At 53.8% G+C, this 18483-nt stretch overlaps 2 protein-coding genes across 2 annotated transcripts; both read left to right on the top strand.

Moving 5' to 3' along the window:
* The first annotated feature begins 2926 nt into the window (after positions 1-2926).
* On the top strand, positions 2927-10884 carry RPS19 (ribosomal protein S19). The gene is made up of 6 exons (XM_008160236.3): positions 2927-3021; positions 3442-3512; positions 3784-3884; positions 9090-9273; positions 9793-9847; positions 10817-10884. The coding sequence occupies exons 2-6, from the start codon at positions 3442-3444 to the stop codon at positions 10841-10843; spliced, it is 438 nt and encodes a 145-aa protein (XP_008158458.1). The 5' UTR covers positions 2927-3021; the 3' UTR covers positions 10844-10884.
* Positions 10885-14411: 3527 nt separating this feature from the next.
* Positions 14412-17843, top strand: CD79A (CD79a molecule). The gene is made up of 5 exons (XM_008160235.3): positions 14412-14671; positions 16110-16430; positions 16650-16768; positions 17250-17318; positions 17448-17843. Exons 1-5 carry the CDS (start codon positions 14593-14595, stop codon positions 17559-17561), a joined length of 702 nt encoding a protein of 233 aa, XP_008158457.2. The 5' UTR covers positions 14412-14592; the 3' UTR covers positions 17562-17843.
* The last annotated feature ends 640 nt before the right edge of the window (positions 17844-18483 follow it).

Raw genomic sequence — 18483 nt, 5'->3', positions numbered from 1 at the left:
GCCAGGTGGTTTTGAAAAAATGACAGAAAACTTCCCCTACCTGGTGAAAGAAATAGACTTACCTTACAAGTCCAGGAAACCCAAAGAGTCCCATACAAGAGGAACCAAAGAGGCCCACACCAAGACACATCACAATTAAAATGCCAAGGGTTAACGACAATGAGAGTATTTTAAAAGCAGTAAAAGAAAAGCTGCAGAGAAAAGCAGTTACTTACAAGGGAGTGCCCATATGACTGTCAGCTAATTTCTCAACAGAAACTTTGCAGGCCAGAAGGGAGTGGCAAGAAATATTCAAAGTGATGAATAGCAAGGACCTACAACCAAGATTACTCTACCCAACAAAGCTATCACTTAGAATTGAAGGTCAGATAAAGAGCTTCACAGACAAGAATAAGCTAAAGGAGTTCATCACCACCAAACCAGTACTACATGAAATGTTGAAGGATATTCTTTAAGAAGAGGAAGAAGAACAAAAAAGATAAAAATATGAATAATAAAATAGCAATAAATATATAGCTATCAACAATTGAACCTAAAAAATAGGATCAGAACCCTAACCAGTTTGGCTCAGTGGATAGAGCTTCGGCCTGCGGACTGAAGGGTCCCAGGTTCAATTCCAGTCAAGGGCATGTACGTTGTTTGCGGGCACATCCCCAGTAGGGAGTGCGCAGGAGACAGCTAATCGATGTTTCTAACTCTCTATCCCTCTCCCCTCCTCTGTAAAAAAAATCAATAAAATATATTTTTAAATATGTTTTTATTGATTTTGAGAGAGAGAAGAAGGGAGAGGAAGAGATAGAAATATGGATGAGAGAGAAGCATTGATTGGCTGCCTCCTGCATGCCCCCTAATGGGCACTGAGCCTGCAAGCCAGGCATATGCCCTGACCAGGAATCAAACCAGCAACCTTCTGGTTCATGGGTTGATGCTCAACCACTGAGCCACACCAGCCAGACAATAAAATATAATTTTTAAAAAATAAATAAATAATAGAATCAGAGGCATGGAAACACGGAACAGACTGGCGATCCCCCAAGAATCAGGCCTAAGCCAGCAATCAAACATCCCTTTCGCAGTCCAGGGCTCTTGCAGTCCGGGACTCCTTGCTCCTTACCGCCTGCCTGCAGTGGAGGTGGGAGAGGCTCCCGCCTCCGCCACCACTGCTGCACTTGCCAGCCATGAACCTGGCTTCTGGCTGAGCGGTCCTCCCAAAGGGGGAGCGAGCGCACTGACCACCAGGGGGCAGCTCCTGTGCTGAACATCTGCCCCCTGGTGGTCAGTGCACATCATAGCAACCAGTCATTCCACTGCTTGGTTGATTTGCATATTAGGGTTTTATTACATAGGCTATGCATTACCTATGGACACAGACAATAGGGTGGTGAAAGCCTGGAGTGGGGCAGAAACTGACGGAGGGGAACAAGGGGGAAAGAGGAGGGACATCTGTAATACTCTTGACAATAAAGATTTAAACTAAAAATAAAGTCAGCATGTAAAAAAAAAAGAAAAACAATAGCCATTACAAGGATACATTTACAGTTACACATGGAAACACAAGTGTTGATTCAGGGGTGGGAGGAATCTGAGATACTTAAACTATTCTCAAATTTTAGAAACAATGCAAAATAGACTTTGACAACATGCTACACGAAAGTAAGAAAGCCCCTGATTTAAATACATATTATAAACTGTTATAAAGTTTATAAATTGAATATTTGTGTGCCCCCCAAAATTAATATGTTGAAACCTAATCCGCAATATAATGGTATTTGGAGGTGGTGCCTTTGGGAGGTGATTACGTCATGAGGGTGAATTCCTCAGATAGGGTTAGTGCCCTCATAAGAAAGGCCCAGAGAGCTTCCTTTCCCGCTTTCTGCTATGAGGATGCACAAAAAGATTATTGTCTATAAACCAGAAAGCGGGCCCTCACCAGACACAGAACCTGCTGGCACCTTTGATTTTGCGCTTCTGAACAGTGTACATGTACTAATACTACATAATGTTTACCTGTGCCTGGCACAGAGTAGACACACACACACACACACACACACACACACACACACACACACACAATGTTGCTAGAATTCATAAGAGATGCACTATGTACAGAAGCAGTCACTTAAAAGAGGCAAATAATCGGGATCTCGGTATTTCCATTTAAATCCACCCCCTTTTTTTTTTTTTTTTTTAAAGGAGTGACTGAAGACCGAGCAAATGGACAGCCTAAAGTTGCACAGGTCAGTAGGTAAATATAAATAGCAAGTAAGGCTAAGGCCTGAGCGAGCCCATTCAGACGCTAGGAGGCAGAGCTAAACTAATTTCTCCCAAGGTCCCGCCTCCGCCTCTGCGTCCCTGCCCTCATCTCTTCCCAGCCGCCACTGCCTCGTTCCCACCAGGTCCGCCCGGGCTCCAGTGAAGCAACTTCCGCCCTGAGAAGGGTGGGGCTTCCGTCTCCAGCTCGCGGGAGGGCTAGGGGTCGAAACAGGAAAGGTAGTGGACAGCTTTCTTCTTAGCACTTCCTCTGGGTGCCCCATCACAGTTCCGCCCTTACTACCCCCACTTCCGACCAGTCAAGCCACTTCCACTTGGAAGGGGGAGGGGGAGGTCGTCCCTTTGGAAACGCCAGAAAGTGGCTACGTCTTTTCCTGCCCACCGAACTTCATAGCTTCCGCCATCAGTGTCCTCCGCTGATGTTTTGATCAATGCAAACGAAACCAGATGCCCCCAGCTCCAGACGGGAACGCTCTCCTCTCTCTAGTACACTCCGGGAGGAGGAATGGCGAAGAAACAAGCCTCCCCATCCGTCCCCATAGCCTTTTGTTTTGCCTTCCCGCCTCCTCACTCCACACCCGCCCACCTCGGCGGAAGCGAAGCCCCATTCGCCCTGAGATAGGCGGGGCTGCCTTTTCTAACCCTGTTCTCGCGAGCTCTCGGAACCCTCGCGAGACCTGACGCCCGATTTGTGCGTCCGGGAAACCCCGTTGCTCCCTTTCCCCTGGCTGGCAGCGCGGAGGCCGCACGGTAAGGCGGGCTCTCTGACTCGTGCTGGGCACGGAGCGCCGGGACCCGACTCCCCAGCCCCAAGCGTGTGTCTCGGAGCCCGGGGTGTCCGCGCGGCGCCGCCCCGCCCCCTGAAGCCGCAGCCACGTGCGAGCGGCAGGCCCGGACATGCTGGCTCGGCGTGGTCCGGGAAGCGAGACCGGGCCTGGGGGCAGCCGGGAGTGCGGGACCCCAGGGCCAGGGACTAGGGTCCTACAGCGTCTCCACAAATGCGGTCGGGCTATGGTCGTGGGCGCCGGCGAACTCTAGGACCGCCTACTTGAAGTAGGGCCTTTGGAAGTCAGGGGAGGGCGGCGGTGTAGGTCGCGTTGGGGCTCGGCCCCAGCCCCTGTGGGTGGTCCCCCCCCCAGTTCGTGTTCACATGCGTGGCCCTTCTCGCAGATGCCCGGAGTTACTGTAAAAGACGTGAACCAGCAGGAGTTCGTCAGAGCTCTGGCAGCCTTCCTCAAAAAGTGAGTGTGGGGACGGGTTCGCCGTGGCTGCAGGCTGTGGTCTTTGCTGGCCCCTCGGTCCGCAGCGCCCTCTTCTGGCTGGGGGGAGACTCACTGGAGGGCCTCTGTGGGGTCCCCCTTTCTACATGAGGCCTGGGTTGTGTTTGAGTTTCAGCTTGTTTATCCTCTGGGACACGTCCAGCTCCTGTTAACGTCCAGTCCTATTGAGGAGAGGGGATGAGGGGGTTGTGGAGACTGGTGAATTGTGCCTTTCTTGCTGTCTTGATCCCAGGTCCGGGAAGCTGAAAGTCCCTGAATGGGTGGACACTGTCAAGCTGGCCAAGCACAAAGAGCTTGCTCCCTACGATGAGAATTGGTTCTACACACGAGCTGGTAGGAACGGGGGCATGTAGCTGGGTAGTGGGGAGACGGGTGACTCCTGGCACAGATCATACTCCCGCCCCCTCTGTGATCTCTTATTTGCCTCCCTCTCCCCCCAGATTGCAAGAGACTTTGACTCTCCCCCTGCATGCTTTGTGTGACATTCAATAACTTCTTACCCTGGCTCTGTTTCCTCCTTTGTAAGAGGTTTGTGTGAGGACCTGTGGCTTCCTCTGATCTTCCAGGGAAACCCGGGGACAAATGGATGTTCATATTTTGCTTAGAGGTGGTTTGTTTTAGAGGCTGGCATTATCCTTATGGCCATGGGGTCCAGACTCCCTGGGTTCAGATTCTCCTCTACATTTAATTCGTGACCTCCATCTGCCAGTGTGTTTTGGTTTCCTATCTCTGAAATGGGGTTAATAATGTGTCAGTGCCAAGTGTTGTTGAATCAAATTAGCCTAATACAGTCAAACTGCTTTAAAATGTGCTTGCCTGTTGAAGAGTAATCGTTGAAGAAAAGTCAGCTGTTTTCTTTTTATTGCTCAGGTCATCGCACTAAGTGGTTGGCGATCTGGCCGGGTCACTCTTTGCTCTAAATCTTGAGTCCCAAATGCTCAGAAGAAAACCTTCTGATCATTTGCCAGCCCCCTCTCTTATTAATCTTACAGTAACTTGCAACTTGGACGGATTGCAAGTGTAACCCCTGACTTCACAGTGTTAGTTCTCGCCTGTTCTTGACATTTCAAGTTTCTCCAAACTGTCACCCCAACCTTCCTCCTCTGAAGTGGGAGCTCCATCCAGGCCAAAGCTTGCCCCTCCATATGGGAAATTGGCGGAAAGCAGAGTTTTGATATTGATAAAACTTCAGAATAACCTTGAGAAGAGTTGCCCAGCACATCAGAGCATGTATTTTGTAGGTTGGTCATGCACTCATGCATCAGATGTCACTGTATTTCAGGCCCTAGCCTGGACACATGTGCTAATGTGACTCGGCCACAACCTCTGACCCCTGAGGGCTAAAAGGTCAACTTTGTGAGGTGGGAAGTGTTGGTGAAGAGAAGCTGACTTGACTTTGCTGGGCAGACAACAGTGATAGGGCCTGGACAAAACCACATCCGTCTTGGGAAGTAGAGCTACCTGGTCCTGAATGTTCTTTGCCAATGCCCCAAGAGTCAGGACAGTTTGGGATCTAAGATTAGGAGAAAGAATCCTAGCTTTTCCGTTTTAATCTGCACCTATCAAAAATTTCCCAACCAGATTTGTGCTTTCGGTGTCACATGTTCAGGGCCTGCCAGCTTGTGATGCCACAGTTTACCCCATCCTGTCATCCTGTGGCAGGGGAGCTTCATCTCATCTCTGACAGAAATTCATACTTTATTTTTTAGGTGGGGAGAGATTAATGGAAAATTGGATAAAGGCCTTGTCTAATTTTCATTTTGCTGTGACCAATTTCTGCCCAACATGTCCCTTCCACATACTGGGGTGTGTCCTCTGCCTTCCCTCCTGGTCCCCCTTCCTTAGGGTTTTCGAAGCTCTCTTATTACTTTCCCAGCTGCCCTATTGGCATAGGGCAGTGATGGCGAACCTATGACACGCGTGTCAGCACTGACACACGTAGCCATTTCTGATGACATGCGGCCACATGCCGAGGATGAAACATTTGCGACTAGAGTCTTGGAGTTAGTTTTTTCCTCAAAGTGACACACTACCCGAGTTATGCTCAGTTTTTTGGCGAAGTTTGACACACCAAGCTCAAAAGGTTGCCCATCACTGGCATATGGTGATGGTTCTAGACGGAGGTTTATTATGTGCATATTTCTTGGGGATATAATGCCGGAGGTCTTAATCCAGCATCTAGAAGGGTTCAGGAATCTGGAGAAGGCGCTGTGTGTAAATTAAATAAGTCCAGAGACAAAACATAATTTTGGAAGGCATATGGGGGGGGGGGGCCAGAGGAGCTTGGCTAAAGAAACCAAGTTCTCCTTTGTCTCAGGACCCCTTGCTTTTTATTAACACAAATTGTCCTAAGACAAGGTAGATACACACTTCAAAGGCCAGGGTTTAGTATACAGAATCCATTGTCAGATTATCGGATTTGGGAGAAATTGACTTCGGCTGTTCAGGTGTTTGGCCAGCAGGAGGCAGTAACATGTAAATTAAGATGCCCTTAGCTGTCTGGCAGCAAGCAATCATCCATGCATCCCTTTCAGGTCTGGGGAAATGCCCTCAGCCATTTCCAGATGATTCAGCCCTGCTGACATGCTGGAATTGGCTTCCGGCAGGGATATAACCAAGCCCGTCTGTGTACATCCACAGCAGAGGCAGAGTGGCAGTTGTGACAGCCTACAAAGCCTAAGATACTTGCTGTTTGACCCTTTACAGCGTGTGCCAACCTCTCTTCTATAGTCCAGAGTGCTCCCGCCTAGTTTGGTGGTCAGCTTATTCTCTGTACAAGTTGAAGTCACTGGAGATGCTCCTTTACCAGGGGACACAGCAGGGTCTGTGCTATATTCTCTATTTTGGATCATGGGGCTTGGCCTATTTTGCCCCCTCAGTTTTGTGGCAGTGGTGGGGGGTATAAGTTCTGGAGGTGTGTAGGAGCCAGTGTGGAGTAGGCAGGGGCCTCCTGAGAGTGGTCTAGAAGAAGGGCAGAGCTGTACCGGAAGGAGTCCCCAGGCAGTGGTGGGGGTGAGGGTGAGGTAGGGCTAGAAAGAACCTGTCCGGAGAGTGGAGACCTGCTGTAAGAGGAGGGATGGTGTCGAGGGAAGACCACCTATGAAGAAGGTGGTGCAGTGTGGCCCTGGACAAGACATCTGGCAGTGAGCAGCTGCTAAGTTGGGACACCTGAGTGCTTTTTATTATAGGTTGGCGGTTGGTCTGTCCTATCCCAGAACGGGGCTTTGGAGACATTGCAGGAACAATTCAAGGGGTGGATCGAGGTCTAAATTTCCCCTTAGGAATTTAGCAGAGAAGGGTTAAGGGCAAAATGCATCTGGGAAGGCTTCCCTTGATCTGCCATGTGCTCAGTGCAGCGTGTGCCCTACCTAGTGGCCTAGCAGGACACGTACCTGCTCTACTTTGACTAGACTCCATGGGTAGGGGCCCTGCGTGGTTCCTCCTTCACAGCTGGCAGTAGAGTGACAAGGTTTCGCAAGAATCAGGAGAGGAGCAGAAGGCCATTGGAGGGCCTGAAGGAGAGGCCATTTGTGACAGACAGCACCTGGGTTTGTGTGGTTGGGGCTAGGGCCACAAGGGCTCAAGAGTGAAAAATACCCGTATTTTGTAGAGCTCAGTATTTCAACTAAAGTTTCCAATTTGTAAAGTTAACCTTCCTATTAAGTTAGGAGAATTATTGCTAACGGATGACGGTGAGGGCCTTGTAACATCTGACAGCAGGCCAGATAATTTTATACAGTGTTAAGGAAATGTAAATCCAACCCTCCTTCCCCCCCCCCCCCCAAAAGAAACTAATAGGTTTTATGGGAGCTTATTCTCTGCAATCACTACTCAAGATTTAAGTAAGCCATCCCCTTCAGTACCACCACACAAACCTGGAAAGTAGGCAGGCTGATGAGCAGTGTTGAAATTCAAATCCTGTCTACTGGACAACTCAGAGTTGGGCCACCCTTTCCATATGTACCCCAGGCTGGGACTCGTCAGCGCTGGTCCTGGCTTGGCAAGGCCAAGTTTGGGCATCTCGTTTCAGGTGTGCAGCCTCTGGGCATCTTAGGAATGTTCACCTTGCCCCCTTCCTAAGACAGTCCTCTCCCCAGCCTGGGTGAGAAAGCAGGTCTCTGCCCAGGAACGGGCACAGGAGGGATGGTGGTGGGTGTTAGGCATTTGCACTGGCTATAAGGGTGGAGTTTTCCAGTGATGTCTCTCACAGTAGAAAGATTGTGGGTATTGACTTATACCAAGTGAGTCTCTTAATCCACAGGGGGAGGGTGGCTTAATGCCTAGAAGAGGGTGAGGGCAGTAGTGTAGGGGTAGGGTGAGGGGAAGGTTGGGGTAGAAAGGACCAAGGAGAGAGTGGTTTTTAAGTGAGCAGAGGCCAGAGACAGACTACAGAGGGGCTGTGCTGTTGACCCCCAGAAGCCCATGGCTGTTGGAGGCAGTTGGAGGGCTGGGGACAAGTGGCGTGGAAGAGTGCTCTGGGAGCAGCAGCTGGAGGGGAGGCGGAACCCACCCCACAGATCCGTCTCACCCACCCCTACTTCATAACACTGGAGGGTCATGGACATGGCCCGGCACCTGCTTCTTAGCAGTACGTCTCCAGGGTCTGGGGTGGCCTGGAGTCACTGCCCTTCAGCTCCCAGCCAGGCAGGGCCATGTGATGACTGAAGTCTGGGCACTTTGTGCACCGCAGCGGCGATGCCTTTAACCCTCAGTGGCCTCTGAGGTAGGAAACCAAAACGGGAGGAGCTGTCCCTCCAGAGCTCTGTGGCATGAAGCCAGTGAGCACCCTTTGGAGCCTGTTTCCTTTCTGTAGAGGACAACAGCACCTGACACATTTGCATGGAGTCCTCACAGTAACCCTCGTCTGAGGGACAGGTACTCCTGGCTTTTGGATGAGGGTAGGTGACTTGCTAGGGCCACAGCATTAGGCCAGCTCCTTAGGCCATCTTAGTATCTCATGGGAGGAGAACATGAAAGATGCAAAGAGCTGACGACTAAGTGCTCCGCATGAATAGGAGTGAGCATTTCCAAGGAGGCTGGCCAGGACTTAAGCCCATCTAGGGAGAGTGATCCCCGTGTCCATGGAGGGGGGTGATACACATGCCAGGTTGGGAATATCCACTGCATGGATCTCAGTCCTGACCCCCTTACCCCCACCCCAAGCTCTCGGGCTGAGGGCTCAGAGAGCTGCACTCAAAATGGCAATAGGTCCCTTCTCCACTCTCCTGCCCCTCAGGCATATGGAGGTGGACAGGCTCTATCTACAGGGCTTCGGGTCTAGCCTTAGCAGTGTGGCTTTGGCAGTCCCTCCACTGCCTGGGTGTCCTGTCTCCTAGGCTGGGCCAGAGTGCAGCATGACTTGGCCATGGTGGGAGAGGGGGGTACCGGGTTTTAGTGTGTGCACAGTTGCCCTGGCTGTAAATGGTGAGTTAGCTGCCACACACAGACTGTATGTGTGGCAAGGCCTTTCCCTCAGCTATGGGGAAGAATATTCTCTGCCTGAGAAGGGCCCTTAAGTTTCCCTCTCACCCCACCCAGCTTCCACAGCGCGGCACCTGTACCTTCGGGGAGGCGCTGGGGTTGGCTCCATGACCAAGATCTATGGAGGACGACAGAGAAATGGTGTCATGCCCAGCCACTTTAGCAGAGGCTCTAAGAGCGTGGCCCGGAGAGTCCTTCAAGCCCTGGAGGGGCTGAAAATGGTGGAAAAGGATCAGGATGGGTAAGCAAATGATCAGAATGGATGGGAAAGGGGGGTGATGGAGGATCCTTGGGGTCAAGCCACCTATAATAAAGTTAGCAGGGGCCATCCCCACACGCAGAGAGGGGCTAGGTCTCTGCACTCTCCGTACCTGACCCTCTGGTGGGCAGGGGATTCTGCAGAAAAGCAAACAGCTAAGGGCCTCACTCCGACCTCTCTAACTGACTACCCTGGCTCCAGGAAGGTAATTTAGCGACTGTCCGCTTTCATTAGCCTGCTCGTTAACTTTGCCCGATTGATTTTTCGGGGCCTTTGATCTAATGCTTGCACAAACGACACCCTGTCAGCTCCCGGGGGGCTCCCACTCCTGCCCCAAGCTTGTTAGAATGCAGCCCACTGGGGTCCTCAGTGGGAGTTGGCTGGCAGCCATGTGGTCGTGTGGCCAGGTGCCTTTTGGGGAAGCCTGACTCACATCCGGAAGGAGGGGTTGAGAACCTGCGCTAACTTGGGGGGGGGATTCATGACCCTTTTCTCCCCCAGGGGCCGCAAATTGACACCTCAGGGACAGAGAGATCTGGACAGAATCGCAGGGCAGGTGAGGCCTGGGTGAGGGCTAGGGTTGGGTCCCTCTGTCACTGCCTGGGCGTTTCCCCAGGCCTGGGTGTTGTCAGATCAGAATTTCCCTGAAGGGCACAGTCCAGGCTGGTGGAGGCCTTCCCTGGGGTGGGCAGGAAAAGGCATTTCTGAGTGGCTTGCTGGAGCTGAGGTAAAGGGAACCCAACCCTGTGGTGCAGTTGGGCTGCTTTTCCTGCAGGGCATCAGCCTTGCACAGATTCTGGCTTCAATGTCTCCCTACTCTTCATGCTGAATGGGCATGAGATTGTTTAGTCCAATCTCATCAACCTTTTGATGCAACTCTTGTAATTATGACATGCTGGAATTGGCTCCCAGCAGTTGCTGAGATCGGGAGGCGGGCTGGCTCAGAATTCAAGTCTCCATCCTGGTGACTTGACTGCTGGACACCCTGGGGCAGTTCTTTCGGCTGCAGCCAGTCTCCCTGTCTGTGGAGCAATCTGCTCCTGCCTGCCCTGGGGTGGTGGTTAGGATTCCGTGATCTACAAGCAGTGGGAGCCCTCCAGGGCCTGGCATAACCCCATATTGGTTTCCTTCTTTCTGTATCATTGACTCAGGCCTACTAGGAACCTTGGAGTGTTTAGTCACTTAACGTCAAGTGTCAGAGGAATGGAAGGTGTCGCCCTCTGAGAGTTGGGTGACCTAAGAGGAGAGGGGAAACTTCCAGAGGAGGGCCTGGCACAGGCATCAGTGTGTATGATGGCATTTGCAGTATTGGAATCCCACTCCAGCGCTCTTGAGTCCCAGTTGACACTTTTGTAAAATGGGGAGATACCTGGGGTTGTGAGGATTAGACAAGGAAAATTAATACATGTGAGACCACAAAGCAGGATGCCTGGTGTCCTCTGGGCTGTGGGTAACTATTGCCAAGTGCCGGAACATGGACACCAGGACTGATCTTAACTTACTCTTCCATCTTCCTTCCCCACAGGTGGCAGCTGCCAACAAGAAGCATTAGAACAAATGCTGGGTTAATAAATTGCCTCGTTCATAATCTTGGTCTTGGTCTCTTGATTATCTGCTCCTCTTCCATTTGGGGGCATGAGGAAGGAGCCAGGTGTCCCTGGGTGGCTGTGGCTGCTAAAGCCCAGCCTTCCCAGTTCTGCCCTAAGGGGCTAGATGCCTGGGCTGGGCGGGCCAGGACCTGGAAACCCTTGGACTTCCCTCATATCCTGCCTTTGTAGTTCTCAGAAAATGAGAAGCTGAAAGAAAATGCTGTTCAAGCAGTGGCCCCAGCTGGAGCCTGGGTTGCTGAAGTGGCATTCTGTCTCCTGCTGGAACACAGGTGGGGGAGAGGGGAGGGCTGGGTTGGGATGTTTCCTTGGAAGAAAGCGGACAGAAACAGAACCCTGACTCCCTGTGGCTCTTGCAGCTCTGGTTGAGCTGTGTGCCTGCTATGCACTGGCTTTCCTGGCCTGTGTGGGCAGGGTGGGCCTGCCCTGGAGTTGTAATAGGTGCTAAGGAGGCCGGCTGGTGCCCTGCACAGAGGCAGAGTACTGTCACCTGGCCTAGCTTCAGTGGTCCTGCATGGTGATGGGCTCTTGGTGCCAACGGGGCAGGAGCTCTGCCTGTCATTGAGCCCCTAGTGTGGGTGGTAGAATCCAAGGATGCCTAGGGGTGGGCAAGCCTGGAAAAGGCCCATTACTGTTCCCAAGTGACCAGCCTTGCCTGGTTGGGGAGAACTAAAGCTGAGCTGGCTTGCACAAGGCCCCAGTCCAAGTGACTGAGTCATACCTACTTTCCAGTGCCAAGCCTGAATTTCAAACAACTTGGGATTGGATGGCAACTCTGCCCCTAATTCTGTGCAACTCCTGCTCTGAACCTTCCAATCCTCGTCTGTAGCACTGCTGGTTCCTGAGGTTCCAGAGGTCCATGTAGATGGTGCTGTGGCTCAGAGCAGCACATCTGGCAGACAGCCAATCAACTCGGAGTTACCCAGTTTAAGACCAGGATAGTCAAAGAATGCCAAATCAGATTCCTACACTCATCCCAGCTCAGTTAGTGCTGGAAACCTGAATAAACAGAACCTACCACATGCAAGGCACTCAGTAAATATGTATCATTAACGCTGCAACCCTGTGAAGAAAATGCCAAAAGGCACCTGCAGTTTGAAGGGGGAAGTAAGTCACAGGTGGGGTAATTTGTCTGATATTCCATAGTTAGGGAGTGGCAAAGCCATTATCAACCCAGGTGATGGCTCCAGCCCCGGGCTCTATGTACTAAGGTGCACTGTCCCTCGGAAGTGAGGGAAATGAGGCCCAGCGTCACTCCTCATTCTGGCCCCAATCACCTCTTTTGTCCACTGAGATTGAAGACATTTCCCAGAGTTGTCCTGAGAACGAAATGCCAAGGATTTGGTTCCCATGCACAGCGCCAGATAACGGGTGCTGGGTGATGGAAGGCGCAGATGCCCAGACAGGCCTAAGAGGGCCAGCAATTCCGCAGCTGCGCCTCTCCACCCCTAGGGGGCAGTCGAGGGCCTGGGAACCGGCTCAGCCACTCATGGATGAGGAAGGAGGTGAATTTCTAGGGCTGCAGCCTCTGATTCCAGGCTTCTTCCTTAGGAGGGGGATCTCAAGAAGGAACTAAAGCAAGAGGGGCTAATGACCTGCTATATACACCAGTGACCCAACAGAACACCTGGATTGCTGGAGAAAAGGGGGGAGAGCCTCCTGGCCAGAGAAGAGGAACTTGCCCTTGGAACTGTGCTAAACACACTGATAATTCTCCCAGCCTCACAAGGTGGGGGGATTGTGCCCAGACTACAGAAGAAACAGGCTCAGACGACCAGGCAGTTGGCAGAGCTGAGAGTCAAACCTAGGAATGGTGACTCCTGAAGGCCGTGCTCTTCTGTGAGCATAACAGTTCCTTTTAAAAAATATTTATGAAATACTTCAAGCAAGCAAAACTGTACATGATAGTGTAACAAAGACTCATAGGCCCACCACCTAATTTAAGAAATAAGACATAAAATTTAGACAAAGCCCTCTGTGTAACCTTCCCAGTCCGACCCCCTGGTTTCCCCCAGAGATACCTTCTCAGGAACTTGTTCACTCCCCTGCACCTTGACTACAGACCACATGTCCCTAACAGCACACAGCACTGTTTTGCCTTTTGAAAACAAGTCAACCATATCATGCTACTGTATCTTCTCATTTTCATGTTTTTTTCTCTGCTGCAGCCCTGTTGACACGTGAGGTCCTGCCTTTCTCCTGCTGTGTACTACTCTGTCAGCTGACTGCCCCACAATGCATGCATCCATCCTCCCTGCACGGGCTTATCGTTTGGCTTCCCAGTTTTTGCTACCAGAAATCTCCCTGCAATAAAAGTTTTTCGTGTGTGTGTGTGTGTGTGTGTGTGTGTGTGTATGTGATGGTCCCCTAACTGCTCAGAAGCATCTCAACAATTTCATATCATTCCCCACCCTCTCCCCTCAAACCTCATTTTCCTCCCATTTGACCTAAAATGATGCTCAAAAGAACCCGCTCCACCACCAGACTATAACACCAGACAGGTGACAGTGACAGCATTCCCTCTCTGGGCCTCAGTCTCCCCTCTGTAAAAGGAGGGGGGCTTGATGCCTGTGGGGAGGCTGAATGAAAGAATGCCAAGAAAGAGCCCATCATTGCTATTAATTCCTTGGGTACCAGGAACACCTCATGTCACAACACCAGAGGGATATCCTAGTCTCGGATTAAAAATGCCAAGAATTACCCTGGCTGGTGTGCTCAGTGGTTAAAGCATCGGCCCTCACATCAAAGAGTCACAGGTTCGATTCCCAGTCACGTTAACTGCGTTGTTGGTTTGATCCCCTGCCCCAGTCAGAGTGAGTTTGGGAAGCAACTAATCGATGTGTCTCTCACATGCATGTGTCTCCCTCCCTCCCTTCCTTTCATTCTCTCTAAAGAAATCAATGGAGCCCTAGCTGAGTTGCTCAATGGATAGAGTGTCGGCCTGCAGACCAAAGGGTCCCGGGTTCAGTTCTGGTCAAGGGCACGTACCTTGGTTGCAGGTTCCTCCCCGGGTAGGGGGCATGCAGGAGGCAACCAATCGATGTGTTTCTCTCACTTCGATATTTCTGTCTTTCTCTCTCTCTCCCACCCTCTAAAAATCAATGAAAAAAACACCGTCAGGTGAGGATTAACAACAACAAAAGGCTTGGAAAGGGAAGTCACCACTTAGTCACAGAGCCCGCTGGCTTGCCTCATTTATTCCTCATGAACATTAACAGTAACCAACTCTGAGCACCTGCTATGTGACGGGTGCTATGTTCAGTGCTGTCCATGTGCAACACCTCGCCTTTAAATCCTCATTTCCAACCCCACGAAGGGAGCACACAGAGTTTCAGACGGCACAGGTTTTGCCCAAGGCCAGTAAGGACTAAGACTAAGACAGCTCAGAGCCTCTGCCCTGACTGCCTGCACACAGCAGGCACCCAATGAGGAGCCAGACCCCAAATTAGCCTCTTCCCCCCACCCAAGCACCCTCCTCTCAGGGGACTTGTGGCCAGCACAGGTGCGGGGAGCAGTTCCTCTCAGCTCACGTCGGAAGCACACTGGCAGGAGCTGCCCAGCAGTGGGGCCAGTGGAGCCCATCTCCGGGAGGCTGGGCAGGAAGTGGGGTGGAGTTGGGGCCTGCGGAGGTGGGATCTGGTACCCCAGGACTGCTGCAAGCCAAACGAACCAACCCACAACCCACGGGGAGAAGATGCCTGGGGGTCCCGGAGTCCTGCACATCCCGCCGCCTGGCACCATCTTCCTCCTCTTGATCTCTGCTGCTGGCCTGGGTATGTGGCTAACAGGCGGGTACCTGGGAGAGGAGGGGGGACTGCGAGGCTGGAGAGAGGGCACAGGCAGAGAGAAGGGCTTCAGGAACGGGGGCAGGGAGGAGAGCAGGAGGGGAGCTGGGAAAGGCCTCTGTAGAAACTGCATCTGTCTATTGGCTTGGCGGTTCCAAACAGGCCTAGAGGAGGCTGGAGGGCGCTCAGCGCTGTTAAAGGGGCACCCACCGCCTCATGGAGGGAGGCAGGAGCCAGAGTGCCTCCCCTACCCTGTCCCTCAGCTCAAAATGAGGAACTAGGGTTGCCCTTGACTGAGCTTCAGAGCTGGGGGCAGGAGGGGACCTTGGGGTGCACTCAGCTTCAGAGTGAAGAAAAGCTTTCCCTTTCTCTGCCTGGAATCCCAGTCACCCCCTGCACAGGGAGCCCCTTCTCAGGGCTGGGGGAGGGGGGCCTCCTGATACCACCCTCCCTCAGCAACGCCAGCTGTCGGGGCTCTGACCACCTGTTTGACCCAGGAGTTCAGCGAGGCAGCTGGTCACGCGAGGTCACACAGGGAGCCAGGAATGGAGCCCCTGCCCCTGAGGTTGCTGCCTCTTCCCCCGCGGCTTCCTTCTTGCCTCTTCCTCAGCTCCCCGCTTCCCTCCCAGAAGAGGCAGAGCAGCGTATGGACTGGCTCTGATAGCTGGGGCTTCCCGGGGAGGTGGGGGGGAGGCGGGATTGAGCCACCAGCTCCCTCCAGCCACCCACACCGCCGAGACGCTCCCCTAACCCCCAGCCCAAGGACTAAACTCAACCCCTGACCCCAGGTTGACACATGCAAGTTACAGAGAATAAGGGGCGGGCTCAGAGACACAAGACAAGGCAGAGCCAGACTGGCAGGAAGCGGCCCAGGAGGCCTGGTGTTTGCCTCCTGCTACCCCCTCCCCCTCCTTCTGCCCTGGGCCTCTGCTGTCCCACCTGAAATAGGAGACAACCTTCTTCTAAGGGCTTTTTGAAAATGACAAAACATAGTGTCCCGTGTGGGGCTGGGCTGGGGCTGGAGACCAGGGAAGCCTTCAGGAGGAGGTGATGCCCAAACTGCTTGTGGCAGTCGCTGCCTGGGTGGAGGCACTCTGCCACCAGGGGACTAAGTATCCACATGCAAGCGGTGGCACTGTGTCACCATCCAGGTGTCTTCCTCTCCTCCCCCAGGACGTCCTCAAACCCCCCCACCCCCAAGGTATGTCCTCTCTCTCTCTTCTCAGGGGTACCTCTCCCTCCTTCCTTAGGTGCCCCCTCACTCCCTGTCCCAACACCCTGTGTCCTCGGTGCCCCACACCTCCCTCTCCTCCCCCAGGAGGGTCCTCACACGCCCCCCACACACCCAGGAGTGCTGCAGCTGCAGAGGCTCGGGCTGGAGCCCGTGTCCCCACCCGCAGTCCCTGAGCCATCTGCCTCTTTGCAGGCCCAGGAGGCCAGGCCCTGTGCATAGACCAGGGCCCGCCCTCGGTGACGGCGATGGTGGGGGAGGAGGCGCGCCTCCCTTGTCTGCTTAACATCAAGGGCCTAGGCAGCCGCCCTAACATCAGCTGGTGGCGAATCCTCCAAGGCAACGCCACCTACCAAGGCACCTTCACGTGGCCCTCTCAGTTCCATGACTGGGGCCAGAGCAATGGTGAGCTCTTGTTCTCCTCGGTGAACAAGAGCCACAGAGGCGTATACAGGTGCCACGTCCTGGAAAACGGCACCGAATGGCGCTCCTGTGGCACCTACCTCCGCGTGCGTGGTGAGTGCCAGCCAGGGACTCGGGGCCTCCTGTCCGGGGAGTGGGAGGGAGCCGGTGCCTGTATCGCGGGCATCCTTGCTCCCGGCTCCCACACACTTACTACCCATTTCTCCCCTGTGGAGTGGGGGCTTCCGTGGGGCCTTGTTAGGGATGGGGCCGGGGGGGGGGCGGGGAACAGGGCCAGGGGCCAGGGCTCTGAGCAGCACCCCCTCCTCACAGAGCCGGCCCCCAGACCCTTCCTGGACATGGGGGAGGGCACCAAGAACAACATCATCACGGCGGAGGGGATCATCCTGCTGTTCTGCGCCGTGGTGCCCGGGACACTGCTGCTGTTCAGGGTGAGCCACCTGGGGCCAGGCCCTTGGAGCCTGAGGGTCCCCACCCAAAACTGGGGAGAAGGACAGCCCCCCGCCACCCAGGGGCAGGGTGGTAAACACATGAGCACAACGACGGGATTCTACATGGTGCTGGGGCGCTGCCCTTGCTCAGTCTCCCCTCTGGCTGTCATCATGGCCCTTCTCTAGGGATGTTCTCACTCTACCCCCATGGGGGCTGGGGATCCATCCTCCCAGCGTCTGTGACCTGCAGTTTCTTTAGGCCACAGGGCAACCATCGCTATTGACCACTGACGCTGTTATTCATGGGGAACAATTGGGCAGTGGAGACAGCCACACTGGCTTGGACCCAGAGGGCCTTGTCACTTACCCACTACGTGGCTTTGAGCAAGGTCCCTTGCTGGCTCTGGGAAAGCACCTCCTGCCATCTAGAAGGGCCTGAACACGTACCCCCTACCCACTGAGACCCCCCCATCCCCCACAGAAACGATGGCAGAACTTGAAGTTCGGAATGGACCCCCGGGATGACTATGAAGACGAAAATCTTTATGAGGTAAGTGGAGGGCGGGGACAGGTGAGGAGCAGGTGCGTGGGGGGGCCTCCTGAGGGGCCTCTGGGGGAGGGGCCCGGGCATCCGGACACTGAGGCCCCCCACCCCCCCACCCGTGTGTGTGCACCCCAGGGCCTGAACCTGGATGACTGCTCCATGTACGAGGACATCTCCCGCGGCCTCCAGGGCACCTACCAGGACGTGGGCAGCCTCCACATCGGAGATGTCCAGCTGGAGAAGCCGTGACCAGCCCCTGTCTGCCATGCTCCCAGCCGCAGTGTCTCCCCTGCTCCCCGGACCCAGCTCTTTTCACCGTCATTCCCGGGAGGGTCCCGCATCAACTTCCCCCTGGGGACGGTCCGCTCTTCCTCCTTCCTCTCCCCGCTGCCCTTTCCAAGCTCCCACCCACTCACTGACCCCGCTGGTAATGAGCCCTTAATCACTGCCTCTAGGGGGCCGATTGCAGCAGCCTCGGTGTCACCTCCCCCTCCCTGCTCTGTCAAGGCCACTTAGCTATAATAAATGCTTCCCAAGTGCAAACCTGGGCAGGAGTCATGGATCTCATGGGGACCACCCCCCCTGCCCCCCCCCCCCGGGACCCAGGAATCCAGGCCTCTCATCCGTCCCCTCCTCCCTCAGACCCAGGATTCTGCCCCACTCTTCCCACTTCCACCCCTTGACACTCCCCTCACCCGCCTCTGCCTCTCCCACTCCCTGAGAGCAGGGAGCCCATCTTGGCTGCCCCCTGAAAGAGACAGAAGTGTCTTGCAGAGGGTTCCACCCCAGGCATGTCTTCCCTGAGCAGGGTGGGGGGACAGGAGGGAATGGAGGTGACCACGTACGTTTATTTGTGCACATTTAAGTCTCAGAATCACAGGGGACTGTCTGGCCATACCTGTTATCGGGGAGTGGGCTGTGGCAGGGGGCTTGGGGAGTCTGTGGCCCTAGCTTGGGGAAGGGGAGAGACGGAGGGGCAATGACAGAGGCACAGACAGGCAGTGTCTGAGATAGAGGGGAGGAAGACTGAGACACGGAGAGTGACAGAGACGGAGCGAGAGAAGGACAGGGAATCCGAGAGGGGATATCAGAGCGACCGCAGGAAGAGATGGAGGGAAGGGTCCACGGAAAAACGGACACAGAGAGGAAAGCAACAGGTGGGAAAGCCACA

Source organism: Eptesicus fuscus, chromosome 21, assembly GCF_027574615.1.
Source record: "Eptesicus fuscus isolate TK198812 chromosome 21, DD_ASM_mEF_20220401, whole genome shotgun sequence".
Taxonomy (NCBI): Eukaryota; Metazoa; Chordata; class Mammalia; order Chiroptera; family Vespertilionidae; genus Eptesicus; species Eptesicus fuscus.
Note: the sequence above shows the minus strand (reverse complement) of the source record. Positions and strands in the feature narration are given on the sequence as shown.